At 40.4% G+C, this 19,450-nt stretch overlaps 1 protein-coding gene and 3 non-coding genes across 4 annotated transcripts in view; 1 reads left to right on the top strand and 3 right to left on the bottom strand.

The window, feature by feature from the left end:
- The window catches only part of LOC103210983, a 652,718-nt gene that overhangs the window by 67,322 nt on the left and 565,946 nt on the right, over positions 1 to 19,450 (bottom strand). The window contains exon 3 of the mRNA XM_007956893.2: positions 13,619 to 13,633. Coding sequence (XP_007955084.1) covers positions 13,619 to 13,633 — 15 coding nt within the window. The remainder of the gene's footprint in view (positions 1 to 13,618; positions 13,634 to 19,450) is intronic.
- Positions 4,485 to 4,557, bottom strand: TRNAV-AAC. Its single transcript has one exon. It is a non-coding gene; the product is annotated as a tRNA-Val (tRNA).
- TRNAT-AGU lies at positions 11,056 to 11,129 on the bottom strand. The gene has a single exon. It is a non-coding gene; the product is annotated as a tRNA-Thr (tRNA).
- On the top strand, positions 18,184 to 18,266 carry TRNAL-UAA. The gene has a single exon. It is a non-coding gene; the product is annotated as a tRNA-Leu (tRNA).

The raw sequence follows: 19,450 nt of genomic DNA, 5'->3' as shown, positions 1-19,450 counted from the left end.
GCCTGACACAAGCCATGATATTTCCAGTCACTTCATATGCATGTGAGAGCTGGACAATGAATAAGGAAGACCGAAGAAGAGTTAATGCTTTTGAGTTGTGGTGCTGGCGAAGAATGCTGAAGGTACCATGGACTGCTAAAAGAACTAACAGATCTGTCCTGGAGGAAGTGCGGCGGAGATGCTCCTTGGAAGCAAGGATGCCCAGACTTGTCTCACCTACTTTGGTCATGTTGTCAGAGGGGACCATTCCCTGGAGAAAGCTGTCATGCTTGGTAAGGTGGAGGGTCCACAAAGGAGGGGAAGGCCTTCCACGAGATGGATTGACGCGGTGGCTGGAACAATGGGCTCAAGTATAGCAGGGATTGTGGAGCTGCGCGGGATCGCGCGGTGTTTCATTCTGCTGTGCATGGGGTCGCTATGAGTCGGAGACAACTCGAGGGCACTTAACAACAAAGTGGAGAGTCAGCGAAAAAGGGGAAGGCCCTCAACAAGATAGATTGACACAGAGGCTGTAATGATGGGCTCAGGTACAGCAAGGATTGTGAGGCTGGCACAGGACCGGGCATTGTTTCCTTCTGTTGTACACGGGTTGCTGTGAGTCGGAGCCAACTCGCCGGCACTTAACAACAGTAACGGGGCTGGCGACAAGAGAGAAGCTGGTCTTTCAGAGTCCTCCCTAAAGGCATCTGGGATGGCGAGACGAGCCACGAATCTCGGACGAGGAAGAAGGCTCCTCCTAAGAGGCGAGAGGACACAGATTTGCAGAACGGGATTTGGGGCCACTCCTGGAAATTTGAGCCCAAAAGGGTAGGAAACTCGAATGTGTCATTCATGCCAAGCCCTAGCCAAGCAGGTTAAGTGAGACCAGGGAGTTTCTGGGAGAATCATTGGATTGAAGGAATATCAGACTCTTCAGGAAAGTCCTTCCACAGAAATTTTGATTTCCAGGTGAGAACTAAACCTATTACTCCAGGGTGTGTTAGCAGCCCAGGAGAGTCAGACCCACCACGCCCACGGCCTAATTCCCACCAGTTGTGCACTGAACTGTGTCCCTCCCCCAAAGTTTGTGGTGAACATCCTAACCCCTATACTCATGCATGTAATTTTATTTGGGAAGAGAGTTTTTCTTTGTTGTGTTAATGAGGCCATAGCAGTGTATGGCATGTCTCATCACTTGGGGTTTAATCACTTTTGAGATTTAAAAGGAGCAGATTAGGCACAGAGGCAAGCAGACACTTATGTGGGGAACACAGATGACACATGAAGACCTCCAAGGAACTGAGAAGAAAGCTAGAAAAGCTGGGGCAAGAATCTTCCCCCAGACTGGCCAGACAGAGCCTTCTCCTAGAGCCAGGGTCCTGAATTCAGATTTCTAGCCTACAAAAAAAAAAAAACCCACAAATTCTGACTCATAAAGACCCCCATTGGGTTTCCAAGGATGTAAATCTTTATGGAAGTAGATTGCCTCACTTTCCTCCTACAGGAGTGGCTGGTGGAGTTGAACCACAGACCTTCTGGTTACCAACCATGTGCCTTACATACTGAGCACCAGAGCTCTAAGCTACTAAGCTGTGAGAAAATAAACATATGTTCTTTAAAACCAACCACTTGTATTTCTGTTATAACAGCAAAAGAAACTAACACTGCCTTTTGGGAAGGCGCCTTGATTTGCTCTAGGATGATCTAGGGGAAGCGAAAGAGAGTCTCTCACCTTAGCGCCTTCTACGTGGGTTTTCTGGCCCAACACCATAGAATTGAAATAACCTTAAACTTCTCCAAGACCGCCAGTTTGCTTTTAAAGGTCAGTTTTGTTTCTCTGTGAAGAAGCATGACTCTCTCTTTATATACACATGGTTACAAAGCAGGAAAAGGACTTTATTTTTTTTTTTTCCTATTTCCAAAATACACACATAAGAATCAGCTTGGCTGGTGGAACCACTGAGACTATGGCCCCTAGCTGCCCTTCAGGTCTGGAATTGAACCCACACCTGTGGCTTCCAGCCAAGCAAAAGACAGGCATATATGAGCTGAACATATACCTGAGGTAGATACACTCCTTGGAGAGAAGAATTGTGGGAGAAAGAAGGGCTGTTTATGCACAGGGAGAGAGTTCAGGGGGCAGGAGTGCATGGAGGGATGGATACAGGGAAGAGATGACTGTCGGGAGGAAGTGGGAGGGGAGCTGTGGCATTGTGGTCAATGTCATGAGACAGTGTATGTGAACTACTGTATGGAAAGTGAATTTGCTCTGTAAATTTTCATCCAAATCATAATTAAAGAAAATAAAAAGAATCAGCTTGGACATTCTCTTTATCAAGCTTATTCCACTTGTGAGAAGTTTTTGTTGTTGCTGTTTGGTTTTATTGTTAAAAAACAAATAACTTAGAACCATTAGGATGGAAAGTTTATTGAAATTGGGTGGGTTATGATGTGTGGATTAGGGAAGGAGAAAATAGGAAGACTTAGGGATTGCCTGATTTACTGCAGGGAAACTAACTGACAATACTTGAGTTGTAAAAGAGATGCTGAGGTTTTTGTTTGTTTGTTACATTTTTATTGTGATTTGGGTGAAAGTTTACAGAGCAATTTCACTTTCCATACAGCAGCTCATATACACTTTTTTTCATGACATTGACTGTAATCTCTCACAATGCAACAGCTCCCCTCCCACTTCCTCCCCACAGTTAGTTACCTCTTGCCTGTCCTTCCCTCCCATGAACTCTTGCCCCCCAAGATGTTTCCCCTGTGCATACACAGCCCTTCTATTCTCCCATGATTGTTCTCTCCAAGGAGGGTATCTACCTAATATAAATGTTCAGCTGATATGAGCTGGAAGCCACAGGTGTGGGTTCAATTCCAGACCTGAAGGGCAGCTAGGGGCCATAGTCTCAGTGGGTCCATCAGGCTCTCCAGACCAGCAAACCTGCTCCTTTTTGGTTTTTTTTTAAATGATTTTGAGTTTTGTTCCACATTGTTCTCCATCTCTATCCAGGATCTCCTACATAGATCCGTGTCCAAGTTGTTGACAGTGGTAGCTGAGCACCATCCAGTTCTTCTGTTCTTATAGTTGTACAGTCTGAGAATCACATGGTGTACCAGTCCCTTGGACTAATTGTTTCCATGCATCTTTTGTTATCTTCATTCTTCTTTGTTCTGAATGGGGAGAGACCAATCATTGCATCTAGATGGGCACTTGCAAGCTTTTGAGATCCCAATAGCTACTCACTGAAATGTTTTTGTGTAGTGTGTTATGCCAATTGAACTTGATGTCCCCTGCAATTATGATCCCAAGCCTACAGGTCCAACTACTCGCTCCCTCTGAGTAGCTAGCTGTGGCCAAGAAGTGACTACAACTTTGTCCCTTATCAGCTCTACTACATACCTGGGAATTCTTACAGAACATACAAATATACACTTGTGGAAACATTGCCAACCCTATACATGGTCTTGGGCACACTCACCCCTGCATGGACATACCTAATAATTCAGCCTGTCTACCCACCTATCCACCCATTGATCAATGTTTGCCTTCACTGACCACACAGTACTGTATGTTCAAAAGGGTTCATCTTTGCTGTCTGTACCTCCCATGTACCTCTCTCTGTCTTCCTCAATGCCACCATGTTGATCACTCACATTTGGTACATTGCCCTTCTCTTCACCCAAACCAATACTTGTCTCTACCTAACGGTGTTCCCTAACCTCCCCTCCCACCCCTAGTAACCAACAAAGAAAATTTCCTTCCATGTATAAACCTTTCCTTGACTATTTATAATAACGGACTAATACAATATTTGTCCTTTTGTGATTGACTTATTTCACTCAGTATAATGTCCTCCAAGTTCATCCACATTATGCGGTGGTTTCCCAATTCTATGTTATTCTTTATGGTTGAGATGCTTGAGTTTTAAAGAGAAAATAAATTAGTTAATTAATGTTATTAATTCAGCAGTTAAGAATTCGGTTTCCATACCAGTTAGGACCTAAATGCTTTTCTTGTGTGTATTTTGTTGTTGTTTTTTATAATACTCTGGACAGTTCTGTGATAAGTGCCCCCCAGTCCACATAAGGTCCTATTTTGTGGAATGTTCTTTCTGGGCTTGAACTGTAAAGAACAGAAAACAGACTCTTCAATTCCCCGATCGGCTCAAAGTTGAGCCCTATGCCTTCTCAGAAATCCCTAAGTAAAACCCCTAATGAAAAACCGGCGCGTCCCGCTATCTGAACTCAAAGGTAGCCAGTCCCAACCGCGCTTCACGAGCAAAGTCCTATCCTGCTATCTTCAGAATCCGCGGACCTTCAGCGGAAGGGAACCAGCAACTTGCTGGGGTTGGGAGAGGTGGGAGGACGCTGCTTTCAGCGCGGCTCGAGATAAAGAGAGTTAAGATTCGTGCGTTTGGTGAAATACATAGATTCTACGAGGTTCAGATGGAGAGTGTCAGATGCAAAAATCAGAGAATCAGAGTCAAGAAATTAAAAGCTCATGTTTCCGCCCGGTTTCGAACCGGGGACCTTTCGCGTGTTAGGCGAACGTGATAACCACTACACTACGGAAACACTCGTGAGGGAGGGTTTACTAGATCAGAAGAAGATGTCTACTTATTCTAGGTTGCATCTATCAAGAAATGTTGATTCTGTACTACTCACTTATGTATCTTTGGATTATGTCTACTTACTATCTAATGACCATTAAGCTGTTCTAATGGATGAGGGTAATTTTAGGGATATAATTGGTTATTGTTTGTCTTCGACTCAATTCATTATTTACCTCGTTGTCCTTCCCCCTCGACCTTCTCTCCCCACACATACTTCTAGATAGACATTTGTTGTCTTCCCTCAATCGGCAAACCCCTCAGAAAGTATTCAGCAAAGAGATGGTGCTTGAACCCACTCAGTCTTGAAAAAGTTGTCAAAAGGAGAGTGACCTCTCTAACAAATACAAATCCTGACATCTTGCTGATGGACTATTGTTGATAGCTGGATAAGGTGATATTTCCCAATTAGCATAATTTAGATACTTAATTTCTTTTTCTCTGAGATCAACTCAACAACACACGTTGCTTTTATATTACATGCATATATTTTTGTTTTAAGTAAAATACTGAAAAGCCACTATGTGCCCAATCCCATGCTGGATACTGAAGGGAGATTCAAGATTCCTTGTGTGAAGGAATTGAGAGCCAAGAAAGTAGAAAGGAGCGTATAAGCTAATCATTTATTAAAAATTGGGCACAAGTGGCTAATTATCATTAAATTGCTAAGTGAAACAGCAGAAACAAATATCCAAGAGCGATGATAACAGGAGAACTGAGATGGAGCATAACCTTTAGTCCTAATTATTTGGGAAAGATACACAAATAAAGTAATTAATTACTGGATAAAACAAAGTGAATTGAGTGCAGAGAGAATAAAAGGAGCAAGGATTCTGGCTAGAGACAGAATGGAGGGGAGAGGTTTGGGGGAGCATCAAGGAGCTCTAGATTGCAGCAAAGAGTGGAAAGAAATTAGACCAAATGGGAATAAATGATCCAGATCAGCAAAGTGGGAGAAGATCATCCACAGAAAAAAAACTATATTTTAATGTGAATGTAATGAAGGTGGTTTATTTTTAAATCAATGAATGATTAACCTTAATGTCGACATCATCTAGAACATACACATCACTTAGGATTTCGGAAGAACAATTCACTCTGTAAACTTTCACCCAAATCACAATAAATATATATATATATTTTAAAAAGATGTAATTTACATACAGTGCAATGTACAAGTAGTAACTGCACAAAATTTTATAAGATTATTAGGGCTACCATAACAAGTTATCATAAACAGAAATTTATTCTCTCACAGTTTTGGAGTTCTTAAGTCTGAAATCAAGGTGTTGGCAAGTCTGCACTCCCTCCAGAGCCTCTAGGGAAGAATTCTTCCTTGCTTCATCTAGCTTGTGGTCTCTGCTCCAATCTCTGCCTTCATCTTCATGTGGTCTTCTCTTATGTGTGTGTCTTCTCTTCTGTCTGGTGTAAGGACTCTTGTCACTGGATTAGGATTCACCCAGATAATCCAGGATGATCTCATCTCAAGATTGTTAATGTAATCACATCTGCAAAGACTCTTTTTTTCACATAAGGTCACATTCATAAGGTTTGGGGGTTAGGAAGTAAACATATCTTTTCAGGGGCATCATTCAATCCACTTCAAGATTAATATATGCTTAGTGTGCATGCAACCAAACCAGAATCAAGGTGTGAAATATTTTTATCACCTCAGAAAGTTTGCCTGTACTTTCTTGTACACTAGAGGCCTGATAAGAGTCTGTTTTCTCAAAGGATTGCTGGTGGCATAGTGCCTCAAGCATTTGATTGCTAACCAGAAGGTTGGCAATTCAAACCTGCCAGCCTCTCTGTGGAAGGAAGACTGGACATACCACCCTGGAAACCCAAAGCGGGTTGCTATGAGTCAGAGGGAGGAAGTAATATAAATTTCATTTTTGATTTTTATATACAATATCTGACATAATATTCAAAATTATGTTATGCAAAAAAGCATGAAGATATAACCCATAATTGAAAAGCATAAATAATAAAAGTAGATCTGAAGATGATCATCTATTGAGATTACCTAAAAAGAATTTTAATAACTAACACAGAAAATATTAACAAAATGGATGGAAAATATCAAAAGAGATAAAATCAATAGAATGGATAAATGAAATATTGAAATTTATAATTTATTGAGTGGACTTTAAGGCAAACTGGATATGGCAAAAGAAAAGAGCGTGAATTTGAAGACAGACCAGTAGAAATTATTCAAACTAAAGAACAAAGAGAAAAATGTAAAAAAAAAAAAAAAAAGAAAAGAAACCAGGGGCATGACAAGAGAAATGTAAAAGTAGAACACTAGAGAATGATATACCAAAGGACAAACAAGAAAGTTGGTAAGGCTGTATTAATATAAAACATGTAGACTTTAAGGCAAGTAATATTATCATAGATACTACATAATGATAAAAGAGGTATTTCATAATCATGGAAAAGCGACATTTTATAAAAGAGAGTCAGACTTCTAAATATGTGTCATCCAACAACATAGCCTCAAAATATGTCAGAACAGACATGAAAACATGTCACACAAAAATTTGTATATAACTGTTCATGACAGCTCTATTTATAATAGCAAAACACTACAAACAAGTAAAATGTCCCTTGATAGGTGAATGGTTAAGCAAATTGTGGTTCAGACATACCATGGAATATTGCTTGGCAATAAAAAGCCAAAAAACATTGATACACAAAACAATTTGGATTGATCTCAAGGACGTTAGATTGAGTGAAACACATACATACAATAACAATATCAAAGGTTACATACTGAATGATTCCATTTATGTAATATTCACTAAATGGTAAAAATATGGAAATGGAAGAGGAATTACTGGTTGTCAAAAGTTAGAAATGGTGAAGGATGTGTGTGTATGTGACTCTAAAGGGGTAGCATGAGAGATCTTTGTGGTAACGAAATAGTTCTGTATATTGACTATGGGGTGCTTCCATGAATCTATATATGTGATAAAATGACAGAACTACGCACACACATTGGATTGTATTAATGTCAAATTCCTGGCTTTAATATTGTACTTAAAGTTACAAGAGAACTGGGCAGTGTTTCATTCTGTTATACATAGGGTTGCTATGAGTCGGAGTTGACTCAATGGCACCTAACAAGAGTAGCAACAACATAGTTACGAGATGAAACTGTTGGTGGAAATTGGGCAAAAAGTATAAGGGACTGCTCTATACTACTTTGCAACTTTCTATAAATGTGTAATTATTTCAAAATTTTAAAATAAAAAACAACTAAAAACAGAAAAATCCACACTTATTTTAACATATTTCTCTGAGCAAGTGATAGAATAAGCAGATTTAAAAAAAAATTGAGTATGGAATAGAAGAGTTGAACTACTCTCTAAACTTAACAACTTGCTCTATTTGACATTCATAAGATTCAATACCCAACAACTGCAGAATACACATTCTTTTAAAGTGCACATGGAAAATAAAGAAAAGGGGGGGGAGGGGGAGGACCTTAATGGCCAATTAAAATCTGACTAAATGTTAAAGGACTGAAATAATAAAGTGTTTTCTAACCATATAGAATTAAGTTAGAAAACAGGAAAATCTCTGAAAGTTGGGAAGTTAACATCACACTTATAAATAACTCGAGTCAAAAGATGAATTACAAGGGAAATCAGAAAATAGTTTGAAAGAAAAAATAATGAAAGAATGTACCAAACTTTGTATGTAGCTGCTAAAAACAGTTCTTGGGGAAAAACGTATACCTTTAAGACTATATATCAGAAAATAAGAAAGGTTTGCATTTGGGGAATTTTAGAAAGGGAATTCCACTTTGAATGCCAAGCTCTGATCAGAATAGATTTAGAGAGGCAAGCTTGAGAGCTGTGTGGAAAGAGTGAAGAATGGATATCAAAGGCCAGAACTAGGTACCTGTAAAACAGAACAGAGGAATATATACCAGAATTTGAAGGTAACCAAACTCAGCAGGACTTAACTATTATTTGATGCTGAGTGAGGAAGTGGAAGGGGATTCTGAAAGATGCAGATGGATGAACTTCAGTGTCTCCATGATCATGTCACAAAATGTCAAGTCTGGTCAGTGCCAAAATGGTTGAGATTTTTCTGCTTGTGGTCATGGTTTTAGTATAAAGCTCAGAGAAGTTAAACATAGCACTTAACAATTCCTGGATGCTGGACACTTCTAATCTTGGCCTCGTGCTTGTTTTGAATCAATTTTAATGTACGTTTGTAGGCATTGACTCAGAAGCATGTCTGAATAGAAAGAAGACCATAAGATTTTTAGGAACGAGCCTTGATGAGTACAGGACACTTAGGCTGGGTCTACTACAGCAGCATTTGCTAGTGAGGAATTTCCCTAGTGTAGTGGTTATTGTGTTTGTCTCCCACAGAAAGCTCTTGGGTTTAGAAGCTGATGGAAACATCTCCTGTGGTCATTGACACTGTCTACCTGTTTCAACACATTCCATTCAAATCAATTACCCAAAATGTATCCGCTGGGCAATATTGCAGGGCTGAATTCAACCTGGTTTCTTCCCACACTGAACATAGAGGAGAGAGCCACATGGACTCTCCAAGACAACAGAAGACTAAGGCATAAAGGAAGAAAGGTCCATCCACTCTGAGATAGATCTCACACTGTTGTTGTTGTTGTTATGTGCCGTCGAGTCGGCCCCGACTCATAGCGACCCCTCCTTGGGTTTCCCAGGCAGTATCACTACGGAAGTAGGATTGCCCAACCTTCCTTCCGAGGAGTGGCTTGTGGGTTTGAACCGCCAGCCGTCTGGTTAGCAGGCAAGTGTCTTAGCCACTATGCTAACATTTAATGGGACCTGGGAAGAGGGGAAGTTATTTGAGAAAAGAATAACTTGGGTCAGGAAGAAGAGTATTTCTGTTGGAGTGACTTTAACAAAGTCCGTAGCTTTGAGAATTGTTCTTATAGGGTAACAACAGTTCCCTATTCAGTACTTCCAAGTTCTCATTTTTTTTCTAGAAGTACTTGATATCACTGACCATTGCTTCAGATTCCATTCCACTTTAAGGTGTCCTTTAAAATCTAGTCTCCTGAGAAACAGGGCTAGCTTCAAGTGGAGTGACCTATGCATTCCCAAGGACCCTGCACTTAATTTAATGCTCTGCTATATATAGCCACCTCTTGGAAGGAAGATTGGACAGTCTACTTCTCTAGTGATACCATCTTGGAAAACCAAGGTGGGGCGGTCGTTATGAGTCAGATCTGACTTGATGTCAGTGAGTTTGGGTTTTTTTTTTTTTGTTTTGTTTTTGGCTATAGCCATGTTGAAATTATTGATAATTTTTTAAACAAGGGGCCTTGAGCTTTCATTTTGCACTGGGCCCCACAAATTACACAATTGGGTTTGCTCCCAAATGCTCACAAGAGGAGCAATCAGCCAGTTGATGCATTTATTACAGGGTGAAGCAAAAAACTACAAACAATGCCACCCCTTGCTTGACAATGAATATTGTGCACATTACTAGGGATGAGGGGATACATTTGTAGAATGTGGTAAATACTTTGAAGACATGCCCTAGAATGTCAAAAGAAAAGAGCAAGTAAAACATGAAAACTTTAGTCCAAAGTTTGATCAATTTTTTCTAGCTTTTTATTTTAATCTAAGAAATGATCCAAGACTTCAGATCTCATTTGCCTCCAGTCTCTTGTTAAGTATTTTTGTATATTTTATCAGTAATAATTTTTCTTACTCTCTTTAAAGATGTCATCATGTTACCCCATTTTTCAAAATAGTCAATGATGACCCCCACTGGGTTTCTAAGGCAATAAATACTTATAGAAATAGATTGCCCAATCTTCCTTCTGCAGAGCGGCTGGTGGGTTTGAACCATTAACCTTTTGGTTAGCAGTCAGATACCTTAGGCACTACACCACCTAAAAAATAAACCTCACTGGTGTTGAGTTGATTTCAACCCATAATGACCCCTCCTTGGGTTTCTGAGGCGGTATCACTACTGATAGTAGATTGCCCAACCTTCTTTCTGAGGAGTAACTGGTGGGTTTGAACCACCAGCCTTCTGGTTAGCAGTCAAATGCTTTAGGTACTATGCCACCAGAGCACCTTAATGATGTCCCAGCACCCAGAATCATGTATCAAGGAGGAACAGTTATTACATCACTCGTTAATACAGTATGCCTGGCTTATCTCTTTTTTCTTACCTTCTTTTTGAATTGGACTAAAAGCAAAAATGCTAAATGAAACTGCATGTTTAAAATTAGAAAACTTACCATTTGACTCTAGGTGATGGATCTCTGGCATAGACTTTGGTAACTCATATGAATAATTTTCTAACTCCCATCTCTAACCTTCCTCTACAAAGTACTTCGGACATACCATGACTCAAGATCTGAGTATTAGAATCTTTGTTCGATAAAAATTCAAACTTTCCTCCATTTAATCAGCAGCAAGAACTTGCTAAAGTATGAAAAAGAAGGCCCTGCTGGGATTTGAACCCAGGATCTCCTGTTTACTAGACAGGCGCTTTAACCAACTAAGCCACAGAGCCTCACATTAGGTTGTTGGAAGTCACATATTATTTTGCAAAATTTCACATCTCAGGCTGTTAGTGTTTTTATTCCAATTTTCTTGAAAATAGCAAGAAGATATACCTGGGCCTCACTAAGAACCAATGAACATTTCTGCTACAGAGTAGGGCCTGAGAAGAACACCGTCCTTTGGGAATCTGCTCTAATGTTAAGGATGCCATTAGACTGTAAGTTCTGTTGGCTGGACAGCAGCCTTACTTGGTTTTGATAAACCCTATATCCCCAACACCTAGCAGCGGGTCTTTCTTATCATAAACGCTCATTTAATTTGTTTATTCAGTGGATGAATGATACCAGGAGCAACATCCTGGATTTCATTCTCATTTTTCTGATTTTTTCGGCCTGCAATGATTGCATCTCTCTCACATGAAAAATATACTTAACTTCCTTTTCTAAGTCTGTGTCCCTTATAACATTAAACTATTAATTGCACTGCAAGTATAGTTAACTATGAAACTGTATCATACCAAACTGAAGAGGAAGTTAATAATTTTGTCAGTGGGTTGCCTGATTAATTAATTAATTTATCACTAATCTGATTAATCTTTGCATTCTGATAACTAAATTCATAAAGACTGTCTTAGTTTTTTAGTAGAAGGACTCCAGAGCCAGTCAAGCATGCCCTCAACCATTTATCAGCAATGTGATCCTGAGCAAGCCCAGGATTGCATCATTTAAATCAAGTGAAGGTATGGATGAAATTCTTTGGGTGCAATTCCTTGGTCCACCCATCATCAAGTAAGGTTCTTTTTATCTGAACAACTAGGTACTTAAGATACAAATTACCTGTCTCTCCTGAACCCAACATAAAATGGTGGATCAGGCACAGGATAACCGCTATATACACACTCATTCAAAAAGGGCAAAAAACAAGAGCTGTATTGGTCGACAGCATTTCTGGAATCCAACTGGCCACATGATGCTGGTGCTTTGATTAGGACTCAGTGATGCTGTCCGGAAATGATTCTCCATGGCTCGTGGGTCCACCCATGACCTGACTCATCTTTGTTTTATAACAGGAAACTTCTGGTGCCTGCAGCTTCGTGATCATCTTAGCCTGCTTTCTTCCCACAGTCCTCCTTTAATTTTGTATTGTTCTATCCTTTTAAGTATTACAGTTCTCTTTTAAAAATTGTGATTTTATGAACATTATTGGAGTTTTTTCCTTTAGGCTAGGGGTTGGCAAACTATATAGCCCATAGGCCAAAGCTGGCCAACTACCTGTTTTTGTAAGTAAAGTTGTATCAGAACAAAACCATATTCATTCAGTTAGTATGTCTATATTGCTTTCCTGCTACAATAGCAGGTTTGAGTAGTTGGTGAAAGAGACTGTATGGCCCACAAAACCTAAAATATTTACTATCTGGCCTTTCCAGAAAAAGCTTGCTGATCCTGCAGTAGACAAAGCTTCAGCCACAGTTTTCATGAAATAAATTCTGTATGTTGGGCTTCCTTTAGGGTCAGCCACACCCTTAAGATTTGTAGAACTATTCTTTAATGGATAGGATCTGCAAGGCATGCCCTCAACATCCTTAGAGGATTTTGTTTTGTTTTGTTTTGTTTCTGTTTGAGGTACCAACTTAAGTCATTCTGGGTTCTTAACAAAGGATTCTATGGTCACATCCTTGACTTCATCTTTGGACTATGTATTTCTGACAGTGCTTTAGATTCGATTTTTGCCTGAAAGTCATTTCTTAATATTAGCATCATTTATTATCTGGAGAAGGAGCTCTGTTGGTGCAATGCCTAAGGCATTTGACTGCTAACCAGAAGATTGGTAGTTCAAACCTACCAGCCACTCCATGGAAGGAAGCTGGGTAATCTACTTCTATAAAGAGTTACTGCCTTAGAAACTCAATGAGGGTTGCTGTAAATTGGAATTGACTTGATGGTAGTGGGTTTGGGTGCCCCCCGCCCCCGCCACTATCTGGAGAGGCTGGAAATAATAGATTTCCTTTCAAATTCAACAATTTCTGGTTCGTTTACATTTAACACTCTTCCTTTAATTTACCACTCACATTTTATTTTAAATAGCAAGAAGTTGCTAGGCAGCACCTTCAAAATTATTCGTGGACTTCTACCAAGTTCAAGTAACAGTTTTCTTACATTTTATTTCTAGGCCCTCACAGATAGGCTCCTTGAGGACCACCAAGCTTCTGGTGACAGTGGCTTCAAGGCTCTTCCACCTTCCATCCATCACCTCATCCCTAAGCCATTGCCACATTCTGTTGAATTTGTTACTGCAGCACCCTACTTTCAAACACTAAAATCTGTTCTATTACTATGAATGCATAACAAATCACTCTGATACTTACTGGCTTAAAACAAAAACATTTATTATCGCTAATACTTTATGTGGGTCCAAAATTTGGGAGGAGCTATCCTAAGATTCTAGTCAGATTTTGCCTATGACTGCAATCATTTGAAGGCTTGAATGAGGTTGGAGGACCCACTTCTAATGTGACTCAGTCACACAGTTGGCAAGTGGGTGCTGAATGTTACTGAAAGACCTTAGTTTCTCCACATGTGTGTTTCCCTGTGGGTCTGCTTGAGTCATCCTACAGCAAGGTATCTAGCTTCCCCCAGAGCATGTGATCTAAGAGATCAAGGGTGAAGCTGCAATGCCTGCAAAGCCTAAGAAGACACACATTGTCAACATAACTGAATTCTCTTGTGTTATATTCCATTATTCACATAAGACCAGCTCTGATTCAGTGTGGGAAAGGATAAAGTCCTGGATACCAGGAGATGAGGAGCGTTGGGGACCATCTTGAAGGCTGGCTACAACCACATCTTAGTTGATAAGTAAGTTTTTGTTGTGAATTGAATTGTGTCCCCCAAAATGTGTGTGGGAATCCTGTCTCCTATACTTGACAGGAGCTCTGGTAGCATAGTGGCTAAGACACTTGCCTGCTAACCAGAAGGCTGGCAGTTCAAACCCACCAGCCACTCCTCGGAAGGAAGGTTGGGCATTCCTACTTCTGTAGTGATACTGCCTCGGAAACCCAAGGAGGGGTTGCTATGAATCGGGGCCCGACTCGATGGCAAACAACAACAACATGCTTGTGGATGTGGCCTCTTTGGGAACAGGGTTTTCTTTGCTATGTTGATGAGGCTGTATCAGTGTGAAATGTGTCAAACCTGATGACTTTTGAGACTTTTGACACTTCCACTGTGCCACTCTGCTTCCTGTGGTTGGAAAAAGTTAAAAAAAAAAACAAGGATGTCACTTTGAGAACTAAGGTGCATCTGACTTAAGCCGGCGTATTTTTATTTGCCTCATATGCATGCAAAAGCTGAAGACCAAAGAATTGATGCGTTTGAATTATGGTGTTTGTGAATGTGATAGTTAGGGTTGTATGTCAACTTGGCTGGGCCTGGTTGAGTGGCTGGGTAGCTGGATGTAGTTATTCCTCTTGGTGAGATTGGTAATTAACTCCATGGTGGAATCTATTGAAGCAGCTGAGCAGCTGTTTCAGGGATGTGGTCTGCTTCCAGAATATAAGAAGCAACTTTGAGGAAAGTCTCCAGCTGATGGAACAATTGAAACTTGCATGTAGCCAGGTCATTCATTGTTCAACAACCCGCCATGCGTTGCCGATCTTGGGACTTCTTCTGGACTTGAAATAGTGGCCTGCCATGTTGTTTGGTAACATTGGGACTGTGCCTTTTTACTTGTCAACCTTGGGCTTGTCAGCCTCAGCAGCCAGCAGCCGCCTGAGTGAAGAAAAGCCTCCAACTTCAGTGGGCTGGGAGCAGGAGGCAGAGCTGAAGCCCAAGGTTCAGGGGCTTTCACCTAGCCCCTAGACCCTGGCACTTTGAACTCGGACTTAAAACCTCCAAAATTGTAAGAGAATAAACTTGTGTTTGTTCAAGCCATCCCATTTGTGATATATCCTGTCAGAATAGCACTAGGTAACCAGAACAGTGAAGAATAGTGAGGATACCATGGACTGCCAGAAGAACAAATCTGTCTTGGAAGAAGTACAGCCAGAGTGCTCCTTAGAAGTGAAGATGGTAGACTTTGTTTCGCTTACTTTGGACCTGTTATCAAGAAGGACTAGTGTCTGGAGAATGACATCATGCTTGAGAAAGTAGAGGGTCAGCGAAAAAGAGAAAGACCCTCAATGAGATGGATTTATACAGTGCCTACAACAATGAGCTCAATGACGGCAACAATTGTGAGGTTGGCGCATAACGCGGCAATGTTTCGTTCTGTTGTACGTAGGGTCACTCAAGGGCACCTACCAACTTGTGGTATTTCTGTTACAGCAGCATGAAGAAACTAAAACAGCATTTATGAATTTAGTTATCTGACTATAGGGATTAATCAGAATATGGTAACTCACTGACAAAATTTTGAATTTGCTCTTCAGTTTAGAATAATATAGTTTTAATAGTTAACCATACTTGCAGTGCAGTTTAATAGTTACTAGAAGGATTCTAGAGCCAGTCTACTTGAGTTTGGGAGCTGACTTACCAACAGTATGATCTCGAACAAGTTATAGTACCTACCTCATAAATTTGTTACTATGATTAAATGAGCCACATATGCAAAGCACTTAAAACAAGGCCTAGCATATAGTAAGTGCTACATAGGTTTTTAGCTACATTATTATTTCTTAATCTGAAAACATTAAAAGCAGAGGTGGTTAGACATAACAGTGTTGAGGACCAATGAAAAGTGTAGGTTAATTTTATCCACAAAACACCACATGTACTTTCAAACTCAGCATTTTTCCTTTACTTCTTGTTGTAGGAATCAATTGATTGTCTAACCTCAAAGCTCAATATCACCTGCATCTATGTTACTTTTCTCCTTTATTATATATATATTCTTAATTTTAATGTAAGCAAATAGATTTTTTTCTACCTTACTGTTTGTGCTTTTGAATTTTTTGAAAGGTCTTCTCTACACTCTGAAACATAAGATATTCTTCTAATGGCTTTATTTAGTTATTTATTTAAACTCTCTAGATAAGTATGTTTATTAAATGTCATAGCTGATTCTATTCCATGTTAAGAATGACAGTAATACTCCCCCAAAAAAACAAAATCACTGCCACTGAGTTGATTCTGACTCATAGTGACCCTATTGAACAGAGTAAAACTGCTCCACAGGTTTGTTTGCTTGCTTTTAAGGATATATTTTTTTTTACAGAAGCCAATTGCTTCATCTTTCTCTGGCAAAGCAGCTGGTGGGTTCAAACCACCAACCTTTTGGTTAGTAGCCAAATGTCTTAACCACTGCACCACCAGAACTCCTTATAACAGTAAGAGAATATTCTAAAAAATGTTGCATTTATCTACGTATTCGTTCTCCAATATGTTTTTTATGGAACCTTACAATCGCCTCCCTCCCCTTCCCTGATCCAGTTCTGGCCCCAGCACTGAGAGGCTTGGTGCTTGCAAGAGGGAGGGGATCTCTCAGGACATCTTTTGTCTCCCAGGAACAGAATCTCAAACTGGCCAGAGACGGAACCCACAACTGGATAGCCAAAAAACTTGAGGAGGCCATTTCTTGCTCATAGCCTTATCACTCAAAGAGACAAAGGACCCAGTCAATCCTGAGGATTCCCAACAAGAGCTGAGCTCTTTCGCCATCAACTGATGAGACTGTGGGGACAGTTGCCCTTGGACCCTCTTTGCTTGTCTGATACAGCTGATATGACCCTACTAACCTAAGACAGGGGGATCTGACCACACTAGATGTTCAGTATTGTTATATGAATTAATTATACTCCAACAATTATTTTAGGATTTCATTTCAGTTCTGTCTTCTCCACACACCCCAAATTTCTCATCTGGGATCTCCTTTCATGAGTTTTTAAATGTCCCCTGACAGTTTTTAGCACCCTTAAATGAGTGTAGTCAGCAGACAAATGCATGAGAATTACCTGGGGACACTTGGTAAAACTAATGTTCTTGGAACTCACTCTAAACCTCTTTAGCTAGGAGCTTTACAAAAGGGATTCTAGACTCTGCATTTACAATAGTCTTCTTGGGGATACTTTTTGCTGCATAGACTGAATTCTCCATTATAACAACTGCAGATTGACTTTTTGGGCTGATTTTTCTGGGAGTACTTTGAGTTCTGGGGTAGTGACTTATTGTGGTATATAGCCTACACTCAGCTCAGTGTGTTGCTTTTATGGACACTTTGGGCTGTCTGTTAAAGCATTACAATCAAATTCATAACTTTGAACTAATTCTGTGTCTGCTAGAGATTTCCATATTTACCCCAGGGGAAGCTCCTTTTAATATAAAGTCTCTTGAGCTCCCATCCTGATGTCTCCAGTGCTTCAGTGGGCCTGGGGTACAGATGTGGCCTCAACAGGCAAAATGCAGGCAAGGGTGCTGAAGGAAAGCTGGAATGGCACTTTAGTGCTAATGTGTTAGTGTTCACTGCACTCCTTACCCCAATTTGTTTTTCTTTCTGGATTAAGTCAAAGCAATGCCTTGTCTTGAATCTAAGTGGTGATCAAGTGCAGGGACTCAGGAAAACATTCTGTGCTTTCTTTATCATAAACCAGTTGTCATCCAATGGATTCTGACTCATAGCGACCCCGTGTGTGTAAGAGTAGAACTGTAATCCATAGGGTTTTCAGTGGCTTAAAAAAAAAAGATAGCCAGAGCCTTCTTCTGAGTTGCCTCTAGATGGACTCAAACCTCCAACACTTAAGTTGGCAGTCAAATGTGTTAACCATTTGTACAACCCAGGGACTCCTTTACTATCGTAACCCTCCTTGCATTTTAATGTAATTCTACAAGAACAGGAACAGGTGTTTCCTTAGTGCTCAGCACAATGCATGGTAGAAATTAATGCTCAGAGAATATTGGTGAAAATGTACTTTTTCATTAATTTCCCTCCAGTAACATTAAAAAGATTTGTTTCTTTTCTAGGCTTTTTAAAGCCCAGCCCTAGGTTTCACTGTTGTGAAATCATCTCCCAGTAACTGTCGGCAAATACAATGATTCTAATAAAGAAATGATTACCAAGAGCCACATGCCAACACCGGGATGGCCGAGTGGTTAAGGCGTTGGACTTAAGATCCAATGGGCTAGTGCCCGCGTGGGTTCGAACCCCACTCTCGGTAGGCTAGTTTTTCTTATCTATTTCTCGAAATATGCATAACAACCTGAATGTTGATGTCATTAAGAAAATACTGCCCTGCTTTTGTCTTCAAACCTACGGAAAGTGCCTCACTAGGCACCAAGTAAATGCTTTAATGAATTCCTACCACTGTTCAATCAGATTGTCAATATACAGGAAAAATATCCAAATAGACGGTTTGCCTAATGAAATTTTTAAGTTACACTTTGTATTGAATCTGTGAGGTCACTTGTTTCTAAGGCAACCAAGAAACTTTAGTTCCTTGTAGCCCTCAAGAGCTGAGAACTACCCGCCCAAGGCTCTCACTGCTTCCAAATGATTGAACTCCTTACAGCTCAGCTTTTTGCAAGGTTCACTCTGCAGCGGCTTACTCTAGAGAGCGATATCTAGGTCGAACGAACATTGAGGGGTTTTTTTCTGTTTTTTTTTTTTTTTAACCACTCTGAAAAGTGAAAATGGTTCCTTAGTGTAGTTTCACTTTGCATTTCCCCGATTGCTCCAGAAGACTGTCTGGTTCGTATTGTCTAAGGCATTTAACTATTAACCAGAAAAGTTGGCGATTCAAACCCCCCAGCGAGCGACTCTGGGAAAAGACGACTGGGCAATCTACTTCAGTAAGGAGCTCTGGTAGCATAGTGGCTAAGACACTTGACTGCTAACCAAAAGTCTGGCGGTTCAAACCCACCAGCCACTCCTCGGAAGGAAGGTTGGGCAATCCTATTTCCGTAGTGATACTGCCTCCGAAACCCAAGGAGGGCTGACTCCACGGCATTAAACAGCCTCGGAAACCGAAAGGGGGCAGCTGTGAATCAGAATCGACTTGATGACAGTGAGTTTGCTTTTCTTTTTTGGATTGTTTTACATGTTTAAGAGCCATCTGTATTTCCTTTTCTGTGAAATGCTTGTTAATATCCTTTACTCATTTTTTTACTTAGTTGTTAGGTCTGTCTCATAATTTCCGGGAGCTCCGGTGGCGTGCTGCCTAAGGCATTTGACTATTAACTGGAAAGCGGGCGGCTCAAGCCAACCAGCCACTCCTAGGAAGGAAGACTGGCCGATCTACTTCTATAGAGATGTTGTTGTTGTTATGTGCCGTCGAGTCAGCCCTGACTCATAGCGACCCCTCCTTGGGTTTCCGAGGCAGTATCACTACGGAAGTAGGATTGC

Source organism: Orycteropus afer, unplaced genomic scaffold (genome assembly GCF_000298275.1).
Source record: "Orycteropus afer afer isolate SDZICR_OR568_19922 unplaced genomic scaffold, OryAfe1.0 scaffold00684, whole genome shotgun sequence".
NCBI classification, from domain to species: Eukaryota; Metazoa; Chordata; class Mammalia; order Tubulidentata; family Orycteropodidae; genus Orycteropus; species Orycteropus afer.
The sequence above is the reverse complement of the archived record's forward strand: the minus strand, read 5'-3'. Positions and strand labels throughout refer to the sequence as shown.